The sequence below is a fragment of the Uloborus diversus genome, chromosome 1 (assembly GCF_026930045.1).
Source record: "Uloborus diversus isolate 005 chromosome 1, Udiv.v.3.1, whole genome shotgun sequence".
Lineage (NCBI taxonomy): Eukaryota > Metazoa > Arthropoda > Arachnida > Araneae > Uloboridae > Uloborus > Uloborus diversus.
The window spans coordinates 83,420,441-83,444,286 of NC_072731.1; the positions used below are offsets into that span (position 1 = coordinate 83,420,441).

The 23,846-nt window shown below is 31.8% G+C and overlaps 1 protein-coding gene across 2 annotated transcripts in view; it reads right to left on the reverse strand.

The window, feature by feature from the left end:
• Positions 1 to 23,846, reverse strand: part of LOC129234686 (regulation of nuclear pre-mRNA domain-containing protein 2-like) — a 67,007-nt gene that overhangs the window by 27,410 nt on the left and 15,751 nt on the right. For both annotated transcript variants that reach the window (XM_054868731.1, XM_054868730.1), the window contains exons 2-4: positions 9,769 to 9,859; positions 7,858 to 8,087; positions 3,878 to 4,007 (exon numbers count right to left, since the gene is read on the reverse strand). In XM_054868731.1, coding sequence (XP_054724706.1) covers positions 3,878 to 4,007; positions 7,858 to 8,011 — 284 coding nt within the window. In that variant the 5' untranslated portion in view covers positions 8,012 to 8,087; positions 9,769 to 9,859. The remainder of the gene's footprint in view (positions 1 to 3,877; positions 4,008 to 7,857; positions 8,088 to 9,768; positions 9,860 to 23,846) is intronic.

Here is a 23,846-nt window from a genome sequence, read left to right on the forward strand (position 1 = left end):
TGAAAAGGCATTGGTAAGCACTTTTCTCCACTCATGATTTAATAAACAATAATAATATATATCTGCGAAATGAACTTAGAACTGCAAAGGGATAGTAAGGGTGAGGAAAAAATATGATCGCTTCAGATAGTGTTACCAACTTCAAAATTATCACCACTTAGGGTCTGGCGTTGAACCTTTATAATGACTAGATTAGAAAATATTCTCATCATTTTGCCAGCTTGTCAATATTTGCGTTTTTACTGTGCGGTGCGATGTTTAATTGTTATTTTGGGAAAAAATTATATGGGTTTTGATTTTTCGATGCTAACAAGGATGATTAACTTTAAATAAACTTTAAATTACCGTTTTTTTTTCTTTAGATGTCTACATTTTGAAAAATGCAATCTTTTAACATCCGATATGAGAATCAAATTTTGTTCTTTTTTCAAGCTAACTTCGCTTTATTAGGATTCGAATAAATGAAAAGTCTCTTTATTTCTGTTAGAACTCTCTTTTCAAGTTTCTAAAGCAAAATTCCATTTTCTATTATGAGTCAAAAATTAAAATGCTAAATAGATGGTTTATTTTATTTTTTGGGTTAACTGTGCCCACAGATATTAATGATATGTTTATCATAGGACTCTAAAATGCAATTTTAAAATAATTTTATCAAAAATATTTCTTTTACAAGCCGTTTTTATACTTTTGATGCCTTCACTTTGAGAATTGTGATCTCTTTGCATCTGCTATGGGAATCCGATTTTTCGAATTTTTAATGATTATTTCGCTTTGTTAAGAGGTAAACAATTGAACTATCTTTTTATTTTTGTTAAAATCACGGAATTTAAAAGTTTTAAACGAAATTCTGTGCTTTTTAAGAGTGTCTTGGGTCAAAAAGTTAAATGCTGAATCCTATTCTGAATTTTATTTTATTTATTTATATTTTTGTTACAATTATTTTAAGTACTGTACAGAAATATATCTAGTATAATTTAACATTATGTAGACTGGTTGATAAATATTGATACTTGAAAGAGCGATGCCCCCCCCCCCCGGTCAAATATCAGAAAAAAAAATCCAGAATGATTTTCTCGACGTAGAAGAGGAAAACACTCAACTTTAACCCTTCAAGCGGCCGTGACGTAAAATTCCTTCACCCAGTGATGTACTGAAGAGCGGCCGTGTCGAAAAATTTGGCCTTGAATATTCTGCTTCGAGAACGGTTGCAGCGTAAAATTCTATGGAAGAATATTCATGGCGAAATATTTCGACACGGCCGCTCTTCGATACATCGCTGGATGAAGGAATTTTACGTCACAGCCGCTTGAAGGGTTAAGTTTAATTGATGTAGTTTGTGCCATCTCTAAATTCTAAAATTTAGTTTTAACAAAAAAAAATTTTTTTTGCGAAATTTTTTGATTTTTCACAAAATTAATTCATTTTTCACAAAATTATTTGATTTTTCACAAAAAACGGACCCTGTGAAAAATCCTGGACAGACCCCTGTTAAAGAACAAGTTTTAACCTATAAAAACTAAAATTTTGAAAGCTTAGACTTTTAAGATCATTCATCTCATGAAAAAGAAAAAAAAAAGCAGAAAGAAGGCTATTAAAATACTAGTAATTTCCAGCTAAGTATAGCTTGATTTTTTTTTACAAGAAGCAAACTAAAATGTAATTATATAAATCAGAGCTTTATAACTCAACTATCAGGAAAATTCACTTATCTGCAATGTGACATTTACCGCACTTCCACATTTTTACGCAACAGTTTCACCCATCAAATACAAAAATTGAGAAGGAATTCCTTGACATTTCCAGAAATTTTAATAATTTGTGACTTTTCCTGACGATTTTAGGTGGTTTTCATTTTCCCTGACAATTTCAGGTTTCCATATTTTCCAGGTGCGTGGCAACCCTGTTTTCTCATTTAAGGTTTCAGTTTTCATCTGTTGGGCAATTGAGAAAATGCAGAAAAATTAAAAAAGTTTTTGGAAACCATCAATAAAATTTGAAACCCAGAAAATTATGGATTAGAAAAAGGAAAAATTGAAAAAGTGTATTACAGATTGCAAAATCCACTGCAGTCGACTGAATGCAATATTGAAGCATTTCTGTAAGCTTATGAAATGCACTCCAAAGTTTTAACTTACTAAAAGTGCACAATATGTTTTTCCGAAAAACCTAACCCGATTTAGGTTCTTAAACCTGCAGAAAGTGCCTTCCGATGTCTTTGTCACCGTGAAGCTAATATTATAAATGTGGGTCATACCTTGAAATTATGTTGGATATATCAGCTCAGCAATCTACAATATTCGGCACAATTTTAAAAGAGGCGACAGAAACTTGGAAGAAACACAGGATGATTCGCATGACAGTGCATTACATTAAGCAGCTCAAGTTTTTTAATGTCTCTTTAGAGTGATTATTAAAGAAACTAAAATTTGTGAAGTTATTTAAAAACTTTTACCAAGACTGCAACTGGCACAAATCCACAACTTCTTTTGCAAATATTGACAAAACCCCAGATTAATGAAGTGCATTGGGTCAGGCACCATCAACTGTTGTGAAACCGAAAAAGCGGAACATGCTCGTTCCAAAAGCCAAATTTTCTTATCCCCACGATTTTCCTCACTTTTTATATCATATCCATTAATAGGAAAAACTAATAAAAGGATTGATACAATTTACGAACAAACTTAGTTGATGCTCCATCTTGAGAAGACATAGATCCCTTCCTTTCTCGCTGCGAAGTCAGCGCAATCACGATTTGGCTCCAAACAGCCATCCACTCCATTAGTCATTACCGTTCCTCATCCCACGCTCATCTCCTCAAGAGACGCTATCTTTCCAACCGTCATTTGTACGTTCAACCACTTTCACAGCTCCGTAGCTTTTTTGTGTCCTCACTGTTGCCGATCACTAAAACTTCCATGAAAACAAGAAAATAACACTATTAACATTCAACCAAACCGAACTTGCTACGCAACCGCCAATCCTTCATTGGACACTTGGCAACAGCAAAACTGAAATCATGCTTCAACCTATAACGTCATACCTGGACGAGCGTTGAGAAACCAACACTTGCACGCAGGCAGTTAACAGATTCGTCTCTTTTTCATTCTTTGAGGACAGACGAGAGAAAGAAAACACACAGCTGTTTCTTACACAAAGCAAACATTGCGGCGCAGAATGAAAGATGATTTTGAAATGGAGGATAATTAAAGGTGGGGATGCGGGAATCACCACAGACCCCCCCCCCCATAAGAAAAGAAAGGTCTATTTTAGAAGGTGGTGAAGTTTATGGGGATCCTTTTCTAAACACCGGCAATTATTTAATCTCAGTAAAACCAAATGCAGTGGAGCCGCAACTTGCGCTTTTGTTAAAAGTATTATTTTTTGTTTGCAAAAAGGCTTTCCCATTCCATATGAGCGATGCTTTGTTAAAACACATTGGATTTTTCCAAACTGAATGATAGTTGCTAATTGGGATGTAACTTTGTAGCCTACTCTACAGTTGGTGTATGAAATCTGAGAAGACCACTATTCAAGTACCAAACACATTTCAACCTAAAAAGCAAGGGGTTTTATTTGACATTAAAATTTTAACTTTTAGGAAAGTTAAGCCAATCCCATGGGATCCTGCGGGATTGGAAATCCTAGTTGTATCTTAAGTAAGTAATGAATGTAGCATTAATTCAGAAAACACTCAGTCTACAAGGTGTTTTTCTAAATGGCCATGCTTGGAAGAAAATGGGGTGAGTCTTTTCAGGTTGGGTTCACTTTGGCAAACCCCAGTATACACACACAATGATTCAATTTTAAAAGCTTTAAAGTTTTCAACTCAAAGAACAAAAACAATTAGAAAATAAAAGAAAACAGTTCATGAACTCACCTTACAAGTAATGTAGCTTCCCGTAACACTTCTGCAAATGAGTTTCCAAACTGTACAAAGCCTTTTCTTTTCCCATTTTGAACAACATCATTGGCCAAGTAAAATAGAGTTAATCTGTGACTAATTTTTGCTGCAGAAATAGTGATCATGAATAGTTTTCGACTGATATGTTACCAATAATAGGTAAAAAATGACATTCACAGTTCAACTTATAATATACACATATTAGATTTACTGACTTATTAGTCAATAAGTCAGTAAATCTAATAAGTCAATAAATCTAAATCTTAACCACATATAAGCAGGGTTTCCCAAACCGTGCCTCGCTCGAAGAAACCCAGCTGGGTATTTTTGGGTGGGTCCACTTGAAAGAATCCATTAACTCGGTAAAGCAGGTTTTTTCAAAACTTATTGCATATTAAAAACATTTACTTTAGAAACAACTTCATATCACAAGTATATTGCTCAATACTAAGTCCAGTAACTAACAGCTTTCGACAATTTATTGAGTATGCAAAAGTAAAAAAGCATATGATTTCAATTTTTTTTAAAAAATAAATTTCAAATGTTTTCTTCTTTTTTCTTCTGCACAAGGTTCATACTCTATTTGGATGAAAAAATTCCATGACATTTCCAAGACTTTTTCATGACTTCATAAAAAATTTCATGACGTTGTTACACGAAGAGAATAGTACTATTTAATATCAAACTTGCCAAATTTCGGAAATGAGCACTAGCAGAACTTTTACTTGAATGTCACTACCTCATTGAATCACTTACTTGCGATTGAAAAAATGTCAGCATACACCTAAAAAACTAAACTATTCTTAGCAATAAGTTACCGCCCAAGTAGTGCTATATGCAATATACCAACCTACATGCAATATTTTTGGATGCAATAACTGGACTGTCTGACATATTGCATGTAAGCTATTCTTATTCGTCTTCATACAAATTTAAACAAAATAAAAATGCAGTGAATGGAATATAATGATGCATAAAGGCCTATTTTTTTCTTTTTATAAACAGGCAGGATGATAATGAATGCGACAAAGGTTGAATGAGTCATTACTAAGTTTTGATATAAATGTGCTTCAAAAGTTGCCTTTTAATGTCAATAGTACATTTATCATCCACATAACTTGACAGTATTTTAATTCTTTAAAGTAAAGCAACGTTCTTTAGTTAATTCACGTTTCTACACTAGATATTAGAAAAAAAAAAAAAAAAACAGTAGGTAGTGAATAAATCTTCTGATTCAAATGTACTTGTTTACTTATTTGCACATTTTCAAATGCATACATTAGTTTAAATTGATAGGTTCGGAAATTCTAGAAAATAGTGTTTGATTCTTGACATTGAAAGTAGCTTTGAATTGAATGAATTAGTTTTGCAAATCGAATGTTGGGCAGAGTATTAGAATTTCCCTATTTCAGTATTGTATGGTCTGACTACATATCTTCATTTTCTAAAACCTTCAACAAATAAAGATAAACTTTGATAAATTTAATTATTAAGTGTTTATGAGTCATGGAAACTAACTCGGATGCAATGGAATTGCATTTTTTGGGTGGGCGAAATCAAGAACGTGGAAGTTCGCTACTACAGAATATAAAAGGCATTGAAAATAATGGTAAATTCAAAATGAGTAATGTTGAACCACTAAAATAACATTGCAAAAAAAAAAAAAAAAAAGATGAGCGGCTACTACAGAAGTGGATGCAATGAGATTTTAAAATTCAGATTTGTTTTCAGGATAGTTCAATTTTCCAGTTTTAACAATTTTTATGTGCAATACTGTTAAATCACGCAAGATTTCAAATGCTCTTTTAGTTATTGTTTCTTTAACTTTGCCTAGGACATTTTTCCATGACCTAAAATAAATTTCCATGACTTTGTATGAAAATTTCAATTTTCCATGACTTTTCCAGGTCTGAAATTTGTTTATTTTTTTTCCATGACTTTCCAGGATTTCCATGACCCATATGAACCCTGTCTGCATTTTTGGGAAAATTGCTTCGTAAAACTTTGACACGGAATCTCTTTTTTGATGTCACTCCCAAGGGTCCTCTGTTCCTATCACAGTAGTGACTTGCCCAAGCTCTCTTTTTTGACATCAGGTTTTTGCATGAGGTTGCCAAGTGAAAAAGTTAAGATTACAACAATCACATTAAATTAGCCTAACCTGTGTGATGGCTGAACCATATTCCTTTAAATGCAACCATACCTGAATACTTATCAGATATTCCCACATTATTACATGCAAGATTTATTATTTGTCTTGATAATTACTAATTTTAACACTTCAAATTTTTATTTTTAATTTCTCAAAGCAATGAATTTTAAAATACATGGTATTATTCAAGTTTATGGTTTGTGTTGCTTATTTTATCCTAAAACTCAGTCGGGATTACAAGGAGCACTTTACTCACAACGTTACTCACAGTATTTGTTTCTGAATAGAGGTAAATGTTTCCTTCATAAATAGTCATGTTTTAGATGAAAGAATTTTGTATTAAACTATTTTCAAATTCCTTGTTTTTCCCTTCAATTTTGACATTTTTCATAATGTACTGCATTGGAAATAAATGCATGATTTAAAATTATATATAACTCTTTCAAAACTATAAGTAGCAAGGCAGTAGTTTGGCACAAATGTTTAAATGGAAATTGAAATCATTTTTGAAAAGCCCCCCCCTCCCCCCCCAAAAAAAAAGCTTGGGTTTTTCATCAAAAACCCGAAACAACCAGTGTATTAAAAAAAAAAAAACAACCTTTGGTTTTTTCAAAACCTGCACACACATAAGTATTACACTTTCACTGAATTATTAATTTCGCAGCACCCAGTTTTGAATTAGAAATCCTGATTATCCTGATAATATGATGCAATATATATAATTCTAACAATAAAAATTTTATTTCCAGCAGAAGAATAATAATTACTACAAAAATATAGCTGTGCACATAGTAGCATTCTCTTTTCTAGCTGTCTAAAATTTCTGTTAAAGAAATGTACAAGTTGTGTTGATGTCTTATTAATTCAGTTATCTCAAACTAATAATCATGATAACAAACACTGACCATTTCTTTGCACAATATTCCTATTGTAAAATGTAATGATATTTATTCAGTAGTATTTTTGGATTTATCACTTTTTTAGCATTTCCAGATAAGCAAGGTAAGATAGTAGTGTATTTAAGTTTTCCGCTACATTTTAATGTTTTGAATATGTTTAAGAGAAAGAATGGCTTTAATTAAGGCAGCTAATGCTTGGATCTTTAGATATATTGGGTTCTTGGGATTTTGTTTTAATTCTTGGGTTTTGGCCTTTGTTGATGAAAAAGATACATTTATTAAATATTTTAATGTTGCAACTAGAGATGTACCGAGTAGCACTTTGGCCGAGTGCCAAATTCCAATTATGTTTTAAGAAGAACCATCGACACACATGTGACGAATTTTGAACTCATTGGACTAGTAGTAGACCTCCATGTCCAAATAAGTTTTTAAAACAAAATTCCAGCCGAAATTTAATTACGCATTATTAAAAAGATTTTGTTTGTGTCAATAATTTTACAAATAAGTTATATTTTAAATTAAAACTATGCAAATACATTAAAGTTAGGACTAATGAAGTTGGAAGCAAAACAAATTATATCAATATATACTATAATGAATATTGATTTCATTCGCCCGTCACTCAAAGTAATGGCATACCATACAAAAACAGTAAAAGGCTAGAGGCTAAAACTAAAAGGCTCAATTTTAATGATATAGAAAAAAGAATACTATTTTTGTGATCAATAAAACATTTCTAATGAGATAGGGGAGTTCAATTTGAAATTTAAAAAACTTTGACAATGCTCCTTCCTCCCCCCCCCCCACTTTAAGGTTGCAATATGAAATTTTAATCATAAGTGGCAACAAAAGAACACTGTTGAATAATTTAAGTGAATTTACAAGCACCATTTTTTTCTTACCTCTCTGTAAAACTTTCATCCAAGCAGCAACAATTTTTTGATGATGAGCTTTATGATGCAGTAGCCATAAAGACAAAGTCTGTATAGAATCCTGAGTGTTTGCCACACCTTGAAATTTTTTCTCCAAATTTTCCTCTGACACTGAGCTAGACATAGTGATGTTTCTTTGAATAGTAGCTTCAGAACAGCCAAAATTAATTTCTCAATTCAAAATGGACATTCATTTGAATCTGCAAAAAAGAAAATTTTGATGTTAAAACATCATGCTTCAGATTGAATATAGTTTTAGATAGCAATGGGAACAGAAGAGGAAAAAATGGAACCTTTATGGATAAAACTGATTTTAAGTTTTTTTCACCACAAAGGGGTTTATTTTCACTCGTAAAAAAAAAGAAAAGATAATTTAAGTATTTCTGTCACAAAATAATGTAGTCAGAAACTAACAATTTTTACATTTCAATGCTTTTTTTTGTTTAAAAAGTTCTTATGTTAAGTATCCCACACAAAAACACTAACATTGATAATTAAAGCTGTAAGATAAATTAATTTTCCTGCACACCTAAACATTATTTGCTACTTTTCCCCCTAAAACTTTAATGTATACACTGTATACATACTAAAATACAGCAAGGTCAAAATTCGCCCAACTTGGGGAGAAGTAGTTTTGCGGATTTCAGACCATATAAAGAAATTAGGTAACTTTAAGTGGTATCTTAAAATTGAAGAAAGAAAACAATGCAAATTTCAAAATATTCATGAATTACTTCATATTACAATTGAATAGTTTATAATCATTCAAAAAGACTTATGATAGCTAATTCTTTCAGCTGATACTTAAAAACCTTTTAAATCCAAAAGTAATAACTGCTCTTGGAATAACTATCACCAAAAAATAATAAAACGGTGTAAACTGAAAATACCTGGTGTTATTTTTAAAAGTTAAGGCATTTGTTTTCAATTGCAATGTCCAAAATCATTCACAATTAGCTTTTACGTGCTGAATTCTTTGTATTTTTGAGTTTCTTTGTTGCTGGTATACTACTCAGTAAATTACCCGCCCATTAGCCAGAGCTGAAGCAGAAATACATCGCCAGCTCAGTCATTTCCAGTCGAGGACTGAAGCTAATATAGAATTAGCTACCAATTTGTTTGGCACTCTTGGCTTCCTTAAGAGGTTTTTCATCTCCAGCTCAGTCATTTCCAGTCGAGGACTGAAGCTAATATAGAATTAGCTACCAATTTGTTTGGCACTCTTGGCTTCCTTAAGAGGTTTTTCATCTCCAGCTCAGTCACTTTCCTATGCTGGGCTGGTGAGTGCTAATAAGCACGAAACTGCAGTCCTTGGCTGGAAATGACTGAGCTGGCGGTGTGTTTCTTTGTTGCTACCTGTCACATCACTCGGCATGCATATAATGAATAATAATAAAACAGAATTAATTATTCACAAATTGTATGTTAAAGACAATTGTTTTGCAAAAAATCTCAATTTGGAGGATCATAGGCCAATATAAAATAAGAATGAAAATTAAATTCGAAGCAAGATGGTAAAAAAAAAGGAAAAAAATCGATCTTTCTGACATTGGTGAATTTGTGGCACTCCACAGTTACTGATTCTTATACTCACTGTTACAATGCAAGTAATGTTAATTTGATGAAATCTATGGCAAAATAGAAGCATATTTTCTAAGAACAAAAAAAAAAAAACTTCATTACAGTATAACCTCGATTTAACGATTGTCATGGAACTGGAAAAAGTCATCCTTAAATTAAAGATATTGTTAAATCAAGGAGCATAGACATAATACAGTCACATCCAGACCAGTGAAATGTATCATTAAATTGAGGAAATCGTTAAATCGAAGTTATACTGTATTTAGTTTTTAAATGCACATAAAATGCATTATTATTTACCTGCTTAATGTTAATGGCCATTATCACTGCTGAAGCACAAGATATTACCATAACTCCTCTTTTTTTACTTCCTTATAGTGATTACATCTACCTATTTAAATACATTTTATAATATTGCATATTAGTTAGGTTTAAAAACAAAAAGTAAAAAATTAACACAATATAAGATAATTTAAAAACCGAACATCAAACATTTCAGTGTCATGCTAAATTTAATCTCATCGAAAGATTATTTGACACTTAAAGTACGCAGATTTTTTCTGATGTTGTTCAATTCATGGACAAGTTTTAGCTAATTACCTCAATTAGATTCTGTATTGAAGTAGTTTTAAAGTTTTCTCAAAAAGGTGTAATTCAACAAAAATTGCACACCTGGCAACTTTTGCATTTTGCTTAGCCTTGTATTGTAAATTGAAATACACAACTAGATTTAGAATTCAAATATCATTACTTACATTAAAGCAAAAAATCTCTAGTCTGAAAAACTGAGTATTTAGAGCATTGACTTGTGCTTAGAAGCTGCTCAATACATAACATTGTACCAGTCTGTCTAGGAAAATTTTTAAACAGAACCGGATCTATGATTTATCCAAGCCTTTAAGCTGGGCAAAAGCTTAAAACAGCTGCCCTTAAGCTGCTTTCTTCATGTTTTCAGTACGAGTTTCAACGAGAAAAACACAAAAAAAAAAGTTTGTTGCCTTAGAATCCCTTTTCATTTAATTCACCCAAAGATAGCCTAAAACAGAGTTTCTAATACTTTAGTTTCAAAAAATGTTTGAGAGAGTAACTCGGAACTACTTTCCCTAAATTCACCAAAGATAGCTGAAGTCGCAAACATTTAGAGCCCCGACCCCCCCCCCCCCCCCCCACTTCCCTAAGTCATCAAAATATAGCCAAAAGTTTATTCTTTAATGCTTCTGATTCAAAAAACTTTCGAGTAAGAACAGCCGAACCTCTTCTCCTAAGTTTACCAAAGGCTGCCAAATTTGCATTTTTAAAACTCCAGTTTCAAAATTTTTACAAGCCTCCGCCCCCCTATTTTTACAATAATAAAGACAACCAAAATATTTTTAAGACTTCAGTTTCTTTCAAAACATTTTCTCGCAACGCTTTGCTCAAATTTTTCTGAAAAAAAAAACCCCAAACATCCTTAGACCAGCAAAAATATAATTGTTTTTGACACTTTATTTTCGAAAATTTTGGACTCATGCTCTTTTCAAGTGCAGAATTTTTCCTAAGTGTACTACTGCCATAGTAAAACTTATCTCAGTTTATTCCTTCTCTGTTCCCTCCCCCCCATTATATAGTCTGATTGAAAGATATTAGAATTTGCTGATTCATCAATTTCAGGGTGATATTTAAAAGGAACAGGTCAAAACATAGGAACAATTCCTCACCAATGTTTCAAAACCGCTTTCATTCAATTCTCACCGATTCTTTCTCAAATTCTTCGATTTTTCCAGAACCTTCAAAATCAACAATTATTCTAAGTTTTCTAGGTCTGTGTCCACAGTGCAGTAGCACATACAATTGTGAACATGACTGGTAAAAATCAAGCAGCAAATTAACAGATGAACATTTTCAATCAAATTTAGAATTTTAACAATCAACCAAATCTATCAAAATTGGTCAATAAAATTAAGTTTTAACATCCAATTGATTTATTTTGATTTCATTGCATTTCACTGAATTTTTAGTTGTAAAATGCTTGCAGTTTCTGATATCTAGATAATTTTTTTCTTAATTCATTATTTTGTTTGATACTCATATACCATCCTAATTAGTAGAATCTTGTCTTTGCCCTGTAGCCTATTTACTGTTTCACGGCTTGCAGTTTTGCCAAGATTACCCATTTTTGTGACTCAATTATGGGATTTAGTTTTCCTTTCCTAAAAGGTATAAAAGGTATTAGAATGAGGAAAACGAATTTAGATGTTAGTGAATTCCAGCTAACATGAAACCAAGAGGTCAGAAAATCAATTTAAACAAATCCCTAAGAGTTATATATGATTGGAAAGCTTATAACTCCTAGAACAAGAATCTACTGTTGCTTTTTTCTCATATTAGGTTTATTTAGTAGAAGAAGCAGGGTTGGCAAAAACCCGGGTTTTTTAAAAAAAAGCCCATGGACCCAGGGTTTTTTGGGTTTTTTTAAATAAAACCCAAAAAAAACCCAACTAAAGCTGGGTTTTTGAAAAGAAATGTGGGTTTTTTTGTCTTTTTTTAGGGGAAAGGTGGGGTACTCGTAGCATATTGTAGCATAAGTATATGGACAAAGCACAAAAATTGTCTTGATAAAAAAAGCTGGAAAATTCAGCGTTTTCTGAAGAAAGGTATAAAAGTCGACAAAATTCAAGAATAGTGAAGTTTCAGATTTTTTTAGTTTCCATGATTACCAACAGTTAAGACAAAGTTACTTCTTGAGTGATAAAATCTATTGTTTATTTGTTCGTTTTTAATTTCGACATTTTTTTTTTGTATTTTACTTTATTGTATTTAATTTTGTTATGCAAAACTACTGTAGAACCTCAAGTAGTTTAAATCCCTTTTAACTGAATTCCAGCTTAATCAAGACATTTCTTTGAATTTTATGTTGCCTGTTTTTCTATTTCTGTGTACAGAGTAAGAAATATTAAAATTTTTCGTAAGATAATGAAAATACTGTACATCCTATTCCGTTTTCTGTCCGACCATTTGTAAAACCTGTTAATTTCTAAAAAATATACCTTGTTTATTCGAGTTTTGTGACGTGTTGGTTTGCAGAAAATAATTCACATGAGAGCCTTTTAGCTAAAGTAGTATCCTTTGTACAATCTGCAAATATTGAGAAAATCTGACGTGACAGGACTTAATCAAGATAATTTGAGTTCCTTATTGATCAGTTGAAGGAAAAAAGTTAAATATATATATTTTAAATCTTTGAAGCATTTTTAATGCCCTTAAGAGTTAAGCAGGGTGGCGACAGGAACAGGAAAAAAAAGTTCCCTGACTTTTCCCTGATTTCCCTGATTAAGTTCACCAAATTTCCCTGATTTACGTTACCAATGATAATGGTTTCCTTTCTTTGCCCTACATGAAAAGCATTGTATGTTAAATAAAATGCAGTGTTTTAAAACGATTTAAGTTGTTAATTAAAACAGGGTTCATACTCTATTCGGATGAAAAAATTCCATGACTTTTCCAAGACTTTTTCATGACTTCATAAAAAAATTTCATGACCTTGTTACATGAAGAGAATAGTACTATTTAATTTCAAACTGGAATTTTTTTGGAAATGAGCATTAGCGAAAGTTCTACGTGAATGCTTCTACCTCATTGAAGCACTTACTTGTGATCAATCAATAAACATCTAAAAACTAAACTGTTCTTATTTGTCTTCATCATATAACTTTTAGTAAAGTTAGTTAAACTAACTAAGGGCTTTAAGTAAAACTACAGTGAATGAAATATAACGGTGCTTAAATGTCTAATACACTTTATAAACAGGTAAAATGATAATGAATGGGACAAAAGTTGAATGAGTCATTACTAAGTTTCAATAAATTTGCTTCAAAGAGTTGCCTTTTAGCATCAGCAGTGCATTTAAGCATACACATAGCTTGACAGTACTTTGGTTCATTGAAGAAAAGCTATTCTTTAGTAAATTCATGTTTCTAAACCAGATATTTATATTTAAAAAAAGAAAGAAAAACATTCAGTAGCGAATAAATCTTCTGATTCAAATGTACTTATTTAATTATTTGCACATTTTCAAATGCATATAAATTAGTAGGTTCAGAAATTCCTGAACATAGGGTTTGATTCCTGACATTGAACGTAGCAGTGGGTCGCATGGATTAATTCTGCGAGCCGTATGATGGGCAGTACTATTTTAGAGTATTAGAATTCCCCTATTTCTGTTTTTTATCACCTGACTAAAGGTCTTCATTTTCTAAAACTTTCTACAAATTGAGATAAACTCTGATAAATTTAGTAATCAAGTTTTTACGAGTGATGGAAACAAACTCGGATGCAATTGAATTGCATTTTTTGAGTGGGGCTTGGCAAAATCAAGAATGTGCAAGTTTGCTACTACAGAATATAAAAAATAATGGTTAATGCAAAATGAGTGATGTCCAAGCAATAAAATCACATTGCAAAAAAAGACGAGCGGCTGCTACAGAAGCGGATGTAATGAGATTTCAAAATTCAGAATTGTTTTTGGGATCATTCAATTTTCCAGTTTTAATATGTAAGACTGTTAAGTCACTCAATATTTCTGATGCTCTTACACCAACTGTTACTTTTTCTTTGCCCCGGACATTTTTTCATGACTTTAAATAATTTTCCATGACTTTGAACGAAAATTTCAATTTTCCATGACTTTTCCAGGTCTGAAATTCGCTAAAAATTTTTCCATGACTTTCCAGGATTTCCATGACCCGTACGAACCCTGTTAAAAATATATTTTGAAAAGATGCTCCTTTTTTGGTAAAAATAGTTATTAAATTATCGACAGAGAAATATTATAGGAAATCTAAAACAAATACTTTACTTCCAGGAACCAGTTAGCATAAGAATTCTAAGAAACTATTAAAACCACTCTTAAAGACATATCTAATCATGATAAAACTAAAAAATTTAAATAGAAATAATCTTGAACTGAACTTTCAAGCAGTATAATTGTTACTGCAAGAGTAACAAGTGATAGTTAGAACTATAGAAGTAAGTAGTTTTACTTATGTAAAAAATACTGCACCTTGTGCAGGTAAACGGCAGTATCTGCAGAAATTAATTTTCGAGATATTTGAAGAAATGTGTGGTGGATTCAGTACTAACAATGGGAAAATGTTGGAATTAAGCATTTTTTTTGCGCTTCTTTTTCAGCGGAAACCAAATAAGCGAGCTTCTTTATTATATTATATTACTAATAATAAAGCTGAAAATCTGTTCGGAGGATGTCTGGATCTCTGTGACGCGCATAGCGCCTAGACCGTTCGGCTGATTTTCATGAAATTTGGCACAAAGTTAGTTTGTAGCGTGAGAATGTGCACCTCGAAGCGATCTTTCGAAAATTCGATGTGGTTCTTTTTCTATTCCAATTTTAAGAAAAAAACTATCATAATATGGACGAGTAAATTACGAAATTATCATAACGTGGAACCGTAACATGGGCACAAGCCAATTGGCGAGATACGAAATTATCATATTTTGTAACCGTAACTTGGGTACAAGCCAATTGGCGGGAAAATTCACCATACATTATTTGTAAACACAGGCGAACCAAAAGATCTAATTTTTCTATTACGGGCAAAGCCGTGCAGGTATCACTAGTGTACAATAAAGGAAATGTACCATAGATGACAAAAATGCAAAAATAAAAAAGAAAACTGTGCAGTTTCTGCCCTTTACCTGCACACGGCAGAATAGACATATTTATGTAAAACAAATTGAAATCTTCCAACAATCAGTCATATTGAGCTATTCTCTAATCAAGAACTTAGGTTTTAATGAATGAATACAGTATTTTAACTATTAAAAATTAATAAAAATATTTACTTATGTACACAACTCGATTTCAAATGATTTCATTAGTTGTCGAAAAAAAATGTTACATTACTTTAGTCACAAACAACATTTAAATAAAAAACCAATTATTAATTTCAAAATGTATATGGTTTTAAAATAAAGAGCTTTAAAGTCTGAAAAAAAAACTCTTTGAGTAATCTGAAGTAACAGGGAATAACATAATGGCAAAAAAAAAAAAAAAAAACATTTGTCAAAATCAATTTTAGCAATTAAATTAAAAATGCCAAGTGATAACTTTAAAGATTTTTTCAGCATTAATTTAAAAAACAAAGATTCTTTCTTGATATCGTGATATAACAGTAGTATGCTAATTACTTCAAGACAATGAGTAAAAGCATGGGAGCAAAGTCATTAATGACGGCTTCCTCTTTGCTTGTAGGGTTGTTTATTTTACATAGCATGGAATGCGTGAAGGAAAATTCAAGCTAGGTAAAATAAACAACTTTACAGACACAGGATCAATCTTAGAAAGCATATCCTAAGATTGAATACTTTGACCTTGCCAGAAAAAGATGCACAAATATTCGGCACTGTATGATCGCACCTCATTAATTTTACTTTTTTAAAACAAATAATTGGCGGAAAATTCATAGGAAGTCAAAGTACTTCATTTTGCAATGAAAAAAAATTTTTTTTTCTTCATTTGACCGATTTTCCCTGATTTTTTGTTATTTTTTCAAAATTCCCTGATATTTCCCTGATTTTTCCCTGAGTGCAGGGCTCCCAACACATTTTAGCTTCATAAAAGGGTAAAAGAGGACCATTTTCAATCAAAAAGGGGACTAAAGAGGACCAGTTAGGATCAAAAAGAGGACCTTGGGAGGACCACTCATAGTTAAACCCATGAAGCACCAAAAGGCAAATTAGTTGCCAGCTGCTAAATTTGTGAAGATAATTCGTTAATTAACTATAATCACGAGAGATACAATTCTTTTATCACCAGTGAAACTAATTTTTTTTATCCATTGATAAAAGTGCATAACATTGGGGGGGGGGGGGGGGGGGGGGAGGGGCACTTAGTTTAGTACTTAAGGCAGCCTCTTTAGAACTAAATAGGCATAATGATACATTTTGACGTCTCACTGAAGGATAGGTGAAGTTGCACTTCATCTTTATTTAGTTTAAAATTATTTTTATGTTTTTCTGTCTTTTAAGGCTTTTTAATATAGCGTTATCATACACCAAACAAAAAAAAAAAAAAACTTTATTCTCTTGTTGTTTTCCCCAGTCTCTAATTTTGTTCCCATCTTCATCAGTTTCACCTAACTATTTGCTGAGAAATTTGCACTTCCTCATGACTCACACTGAAACCTAAAAAATATTGTTTTGATTTTCAACAAAGCTACAACTGAGTTTATACTAAAATTATTTAATATTTGAATTTTAAATTTAATCTCTTTATCACACGGTTCATACCCTTTAGGGAGAAAAAAAATTTTAGCACTTTTCAAGTGTAAAAAAATGTTTTTCAAGGTACTACCCTAAATTCGCACTATAAATATTACATGCAGATTTCATTTAATGCTAACATATAAATAAAAGAGACACTTTAATAAAAGATTTACTGTATTGAAAGTTTTCCTAAAAATGTCTGAAATGCTTAATCACAAAGAGAAGCAGATCAACTTAGATTTAAAAAAAAACTCAGGTTGCAAAACTAGAAATTTGAATTTAAAAAAAAATATTAATTTTTTAGTTATTTAAATAAAAATTAAAACGAGTTAATCTAATGCAGCATGTCAAAACAACTTCAAATTGCCAAAAATATAAAAATATTTATTAGATGCAAAACGATTGATAAGCAAATTTTTACGAACCAAGTTCAATTTTTGCATACTTTCCATAAAATAAATTTATTTATTTTCTACTAAATTCAACACAAAACATGCTAATCTTAGATAGCATTTGGGAAAATAACATTCGATTGGGCAAAATATTTTAATATTTTTATGATGCAAAAAGATTGAAATTTCAAACACTAAAACCCATTTTCCGCGAAGTCCAAGTAAGTTCAATGTTGACACGATTTCCAAAATAATTACTTCGTTAATTATTGAAATTAAGTGAAAAATAAGTTAATCTAAAGTAGTATATGTCAAAATAACTTCCCATTGTCATAAACATCAAAATATTTACAAGATGCATGCAAAAGGATTGAAATTTCAAACGCGAGGAGCAGTTTTCTGCGAAGTCAAATTAAGTTTAATGTTGTCATGGTTTCCAAACTAATTTCTTCGTTAATTGTTGAAATAAAACGAAAAATAAACTAATCTAAAGTAGTATATGTCAAAATAACTTCCTACTGTTAAAAAAATCAAAATATTTATAAGATGCAAAAGGATTGAAATTTCAAACGCGAGAAGCAGTTTTCCGCAAAGTTTGAGTAAGTTCAATGTTGTCATGGTTTCCAAACTAATTCCTTCGTTAATTATTGAAATTAAACGAAAAATAAGCTAATCTAAGGTAGCACATGTCAAAATAACTTCCGATTGTAAAAAACATCAAAATATTTACAAGATGCAAAAGGATTGAAACCTCAAACACGAAAGCAATTTTTCGCGATACTGCATATCGAACCTATATTCAGAAAATTGCACTGATGAAATATTTTTAAAAGAATTACAAGCAATCTAAAGTATGCTATAGATTGCTTGTAATGATTTTCGAAAGAATCAAGCAATAAAGAAACTTTTCATACTTTTTCAAGGCTTTCAAGCACTTGGGAAAAAACTTTATATTTTTCAGGAACTTTACAAGGTTTTCAAGGGCGTAAAATTTACGAACATATGCGCCTGTAAAAAAAATGGCGCATGCGCCACGAGATTACTTCCGAATTTATTTGCAAAAGAGGTGGTTCATAGCAGCGTTACTATTACAGTCAACGCACGACGCAACAGTCTCAAGAGCTTGGGATCCAATGAAAACTTTGAGATGAATATTCGAGTTATCGAGATCCGAGATCGGAAAGTTCATTCGTTATTGCAAACGTGAGGCTGCAATTCCGAGAAATATCGGTAGCACCCTGCTCCGCGATTCGACGTCATAACTCTTCCCCCAAACCTCTTTTTTATGGATTTCCATGCTGCAGCGGTTGAAGGAGTAATGACGTCAATCTGAAGCGAAATAATACGGGAAAGTCAGGATAAGGCGCCGCGGCCGCGTGTTTGGGTATACAGTTATCTTTGAACACAATGGAAACTTTTAAAATCCGATTTTTAAGTAAAAACAATATAAAAGCGGACTAATCGGACCAAAATGTTAAAAAGCGGTCTAAAGCGGACTTAACCTTAAAAAACGGACTTTGGCGGGAAAAGCGGACCATTTGGGAGCCCTGCTGAGTGATAAAGTTCCCTGACTTTTCCCTGATCTCCCTGATTTCCCTGATCTGTCGCCACCCTGTTAAGAAATACTATTACAGTTCAAAATTCATTTTTTATGTCCATTGCCTATTGTGAAGAAGAAATAAAAAAGAAATTTAAATTGTAAAAGTATTTAAATTAGAGACGTACCGAGTACTCGGTAACTACTCGGTACTCGGCATACTCGGCCAATTTGCCGAGCACTCGGTACTCGGCCAAATTTTGATTAGATACTCGGCCAATACCGAGTAGTTGCAAAAAATTGAATATTGTCCAAGACAGACATTAAAATTTATTAAAAAGCACAAGCATATTTAATATTCTGCAATCACTTACAAGTCAAATTTAAATTTTGAGAATAATGAAGTTTTTAATGCTTTAATGGAATAAATCTTGATTTTACTGTCCCCAAAGTTAATAAAACTTATTTATTAAAAATTGTGCAAAAAAAAAAAAAATAAGTACAGAAAATATAGAATTTTTATATTAAAAATAGATCTTTGTTACAAACAAAAATTAGTTATTCGAAATATAAAAATTCCTTCGCTTAAAAAAAGGGAAATAAAACAACGTTAAAAGCATAGTGCAGGAACACTGCAAACACGTGTTTTGGCGTTACAGGGAATTCCTTTTTCAGTGCACAAAATGTGAGCTTGTAGATTTAAAGGCATCCAACAAAAGTCGGATTTTTTTGTCGAATGTCTTAACATTCTTTAGCTCATTTTATGCACTGATAAGGACATTCCTTGTAATGCAGAAACACGTGTCTGCAGTGTTCCTGCACATTTGTTTTATTTGCTTTTAAAAATTATTTATGTTTGGCGGACTAGAACTATAATAGATTGGTAGAATTTGTTTTAATTCCAACTTGATTAATCATACCTTTTATTTATTTATTTTTAATTTTAAAAATAATTGTTTTGTAAAATTTTTGACATAAACAAAATTTTTTAAGTAATGCAAAATTAAATTTCAGCAGGAATTCAGTTTTAAAAACTTTTATGTGGACAAAGAGGTCTATACTATTATTCCAATAAGTTCAAAATTTATCATATGTGTGTCAATGGTTCTTCTTAAAACATAATTGGTACTTGTTAACTAGGCCGAGTAGTGAAATGCCGAGTACTCGGTAACTCGGTACTCGGCCGAGTAGTGAAAGGCCGAGTACTCGGTACTCGGCTACTCGGCCAAAGTGCTACTCGGTACGTCTCTAATTTAAATTAATTATTTTTTAAAAAAAAGTTCTCAGAAAATTTTAAAAAACCCAAAAGTGGGCTAAATAATGGGTTTTTTCAAAAAAAACCATTGGGTCCAACCCAATTGGGTCCAATCCGGCCAACCCTGAGAAGAAGAGATGGTAAAATGTCTATTTTTTGTACTTTTCAGCAAGTAAAATGATCATTTTTGTACCTTATTAGTAATGCAAATTATGATTCTAAAATTAAATGGAGTAAATTTAATATTGATATAAAAACTATAAAAGTAAAATAAAACCATGTTTGGGCTTGTTTCAAACATAAATAGTCTAATTAGGGGCATAATTACCACATCATATATTATATGTAACATCCGTTACAAAAAGGTAAATAAATTCTCCTCACATTGTGAAACATGTTTTAAAAAGTTTTGTTCTTAATTATTTTCTTTATTTTTAGGTTAAATAAACTATAACTCCCAAAATTTAAATGATTATTCTAAAAACCATGCAGAAACAGGCATGTAGCGGATGTTACATTAAGTTTGTAACGGACGCTACAATGTGAATGTAACATTCGTTACACATTTTTAAATGCCAATTATAAAAATGCCAATTATAAAAATGTATTCAACACATCAAACAGTTCATAAAGTCCATGGTTGCCAACATGTAGCCAGGGTTGAAGTGGGTCCTGAAAAAGGCACATGCCATTGGTTAAGGGGGGGGGAGTATAGACAATCATTTTCGAGGAGCGAATAGCTAATGACAAATTAACATAAAACGAAAACTATATATATATATATGTAGAATTGAGGTACGCCTAATTTTTCAAATCGTGATTAAAGGGGTTATAATTAGAAGTGTTTCAAGTAAAAAGAATGGGGAAAAAAAGAATTTTTACCAGTATTTTGGATTTACTAAAATTGTTCCCCGATTGATTTATTTGTGGCCTCAAGAACTATTTCTATCAATCATAGATCCTCAATGGTACTTTTTTTCCTTGTAAGAAAATATGCAATATCAAGATGGCATCTCTTTTTACCGTTTTAGTATCAAATGTGATGAAATAAGCAGAGACAAAGATCATTACAAAGATAAAAATTGTAAATACAGTTTGAAGATAAATAGTGACATACTCAATATTTGATTAAGCGGTTTAATTTTCTTTCATAAATAGGGTGCTAAAGGGCTCCAAGCCTTAGCTAAATTTTGCAAAATTTTATTTCGGAAAACAGCTTGCGATGATCTTTGATGATATTAGGTGGGGGAAGAGAATTTCGGAGGCTCTTATTCGGAATTTTTTTAAACTGAAGTCTATCAAATCATGATGGTTAGCCATCATTGGTAGTGTCAAGGAGACGGATTCGTGGTCTCTTCCTCAAGCACTCCTTGGCATTGAAACAAAAAAAACAAGATTTTAGACAGTTTTAAATATGCTGCCACAGAAAGGGAGGTGTGAGAGCTCTCCCCAATCACATTTTTAGAATTGAAGCTCTAAAAACGCAATTGTAGGAACCATCTTTGAGGTAGGAAAAGGACAACGTTCAAAATTCTCCCTCCCTGGAAATGTTTTCACATTGAAATTCTGCCCCAATTTTAGACTATTTTTTTGTAATGTTGGTTGTCAATGCTCAAAAACTATGGTGACAGGGCTTGAAGAGTAGTGAAACTTAGTACCATCCATGAATCTAGTCACATTGACTCAAGTTTGAAGGTTAGGAAATTGTTGAGTCCTTTCAAAGATGGAGAAACTCAAAACTACTGACCAGTAGAGACAGATTAAGAGGGGGTTCATGTCCCCCTCTCTCCAAACCTTATGAGCTTTAGAATTTTTTCGGAGAAGAAAAAATATATTTAAAAAAATGACGAAAACTAAAAAAAAAAAAAAAAATAGTGAACCTTATCACATGTGTTTTACTTTAAATAAATCTAACTCCTAGTCAGAGCAGAATTATTTCCTTTCCCTTGAAACAGAAAAATTTAACTTTATTTTAAAAATGTGTAGACATTTTTTCATGACATCAATTTAGAGGCTAAACTCAACTTCTGACCATATGTAGTAACTCTGGCCATGCATGAGGAGTTGATCAATGGTGCAGATTGTGCCATTGATTTTTTTGGGTGAGGGTATTAATTATCTATTTTGGTTTGGGCTCTCTTGGGAGGATGGAAAACTGTGAGAATTGAGCTAATTTGAGAATGCCCCTCCCCCAAATGATCCAGCTAAATCCGCCACTGGGCAGTTCCATGACAAGGTCAACCAGATGATCAAATTTTCAAATTTCAAATATGTAAACAAATGAGGTATCATTTTAAAGGTAAAGAGTTGTATATTTTGAATCCCTGTCTAAAATTTGATCACTTCAGCTATAAATAAGTTACAGCAGGTTAAACCAAGGTCAACATCTTGAGTATTTTCAAGCCATATTTGGAGACTCGAGAAGAAATTCTGTTTTTTCCAAAACATTCATGCTAATATTATGAATTGAGATGAATAACCATTTAAAGATACAGAGTGTTGCTGGTGATGCTGCAAAAATGCATCAAAATATAATTCATTTAGATTTGTAAAAGAATTCCTCTGGGGTACATTAAGTGTTTAACGGCCGGCACCAAAATGGGCAGTTAATTATGCTGAGCCAATAATTTCAAAGCTACATACATGTATTTTTGGGTACAAAGTAAGAATTTCAATCTCTTTGATGTAACCTATTTTCATTTTGTAACAAGTGAATATTTTTTACTAAAATCTAGGTGTCGGACGTAAAGAAAATTTTACGTCCGACACCATTTACGTCGGACACAGTTACATTCCTTTAAATAGCATATGTTTTCAACTGTGTTTCTCCTTTTTTTGCCTTTAATTTGAAGTGAAACATGCATAAAAAGCAACTTAGTGAATTTATTGTACATACATTTAGGGTTGATAGGGGTAAGTAGGACCCCTTTTGAGAAAAGGTGTGTTGAATGATCGTAATACAGTTGATTAAGATCAATTTTGACAAATTTGCCAAAACTATAAGTGTAAAAAGAAATTAGAAACACTAAATGACGGCGTCTATGTAAAGTTGGCTAAGGAAGAACCATTATCAACAATCAACCTATATAAATCTTGATGGTTTTCTTTCATGTAAGTTTCACAAATAACTAATCACCAGCTTTTGTAGCTGAACTATCAATTCCTACTAAGTCATCATAGTTGTCTTGTATTTCAGTAATACAAATATTTCATCAAAGTTGCTTTTGATTTTAAAATCCTCACTGTTAGCGGGGGGGGGGGGGGGGACTACTTACCCTATAGTGTGGGGACGCCTTATAGCAAAATTTTACGGGGTAAGTGGAGCCCCTCCTCTAAAACAGTTTTTAATAATATTTTACTCAAAAATTCTGACTGCAGTATGCACTTTAAGTTAAACTGTACATGAATGTTTAATGATCATAAAAAATAAATGCTAATCGGGAAACACTTCTTTGAAAAATGCTGCTTAAACTCGCCAAAAAATATTGTTCAGATTTTTTTTTTGACTAAGTCCTCTGACCTAGAAAAAAAATTCCACTTAACCCAAATATATGCAAAACTAATCACTATGATGAACTATGACATTATCAATGAAAAAAAGTATAAAAACCATATGGATATTTCAGTTTTTGGGGAGTGACCCACTTACCCCAATGTCCCACTTCCCCCAATCAACCCTACTTTTGAATTTACTTGGTAAATTTTGTTTCAGTATATGTAATCCATAATTTACATATTTATAACAGTAATCATTGTTATGTATTTACATTTAAGAGCAATAGTTTACATCCAATATGAACAATTCATCTCCGACAACGAAAATTTACGTCCGACACCAAGTCTTTCAATTTTTTTAATTTATACTTTAGGGATCTATTTTGAAAAACTAACATGATTTTTTTATTCAGTAGGATGTAGTAAGTATCTTGTAAAT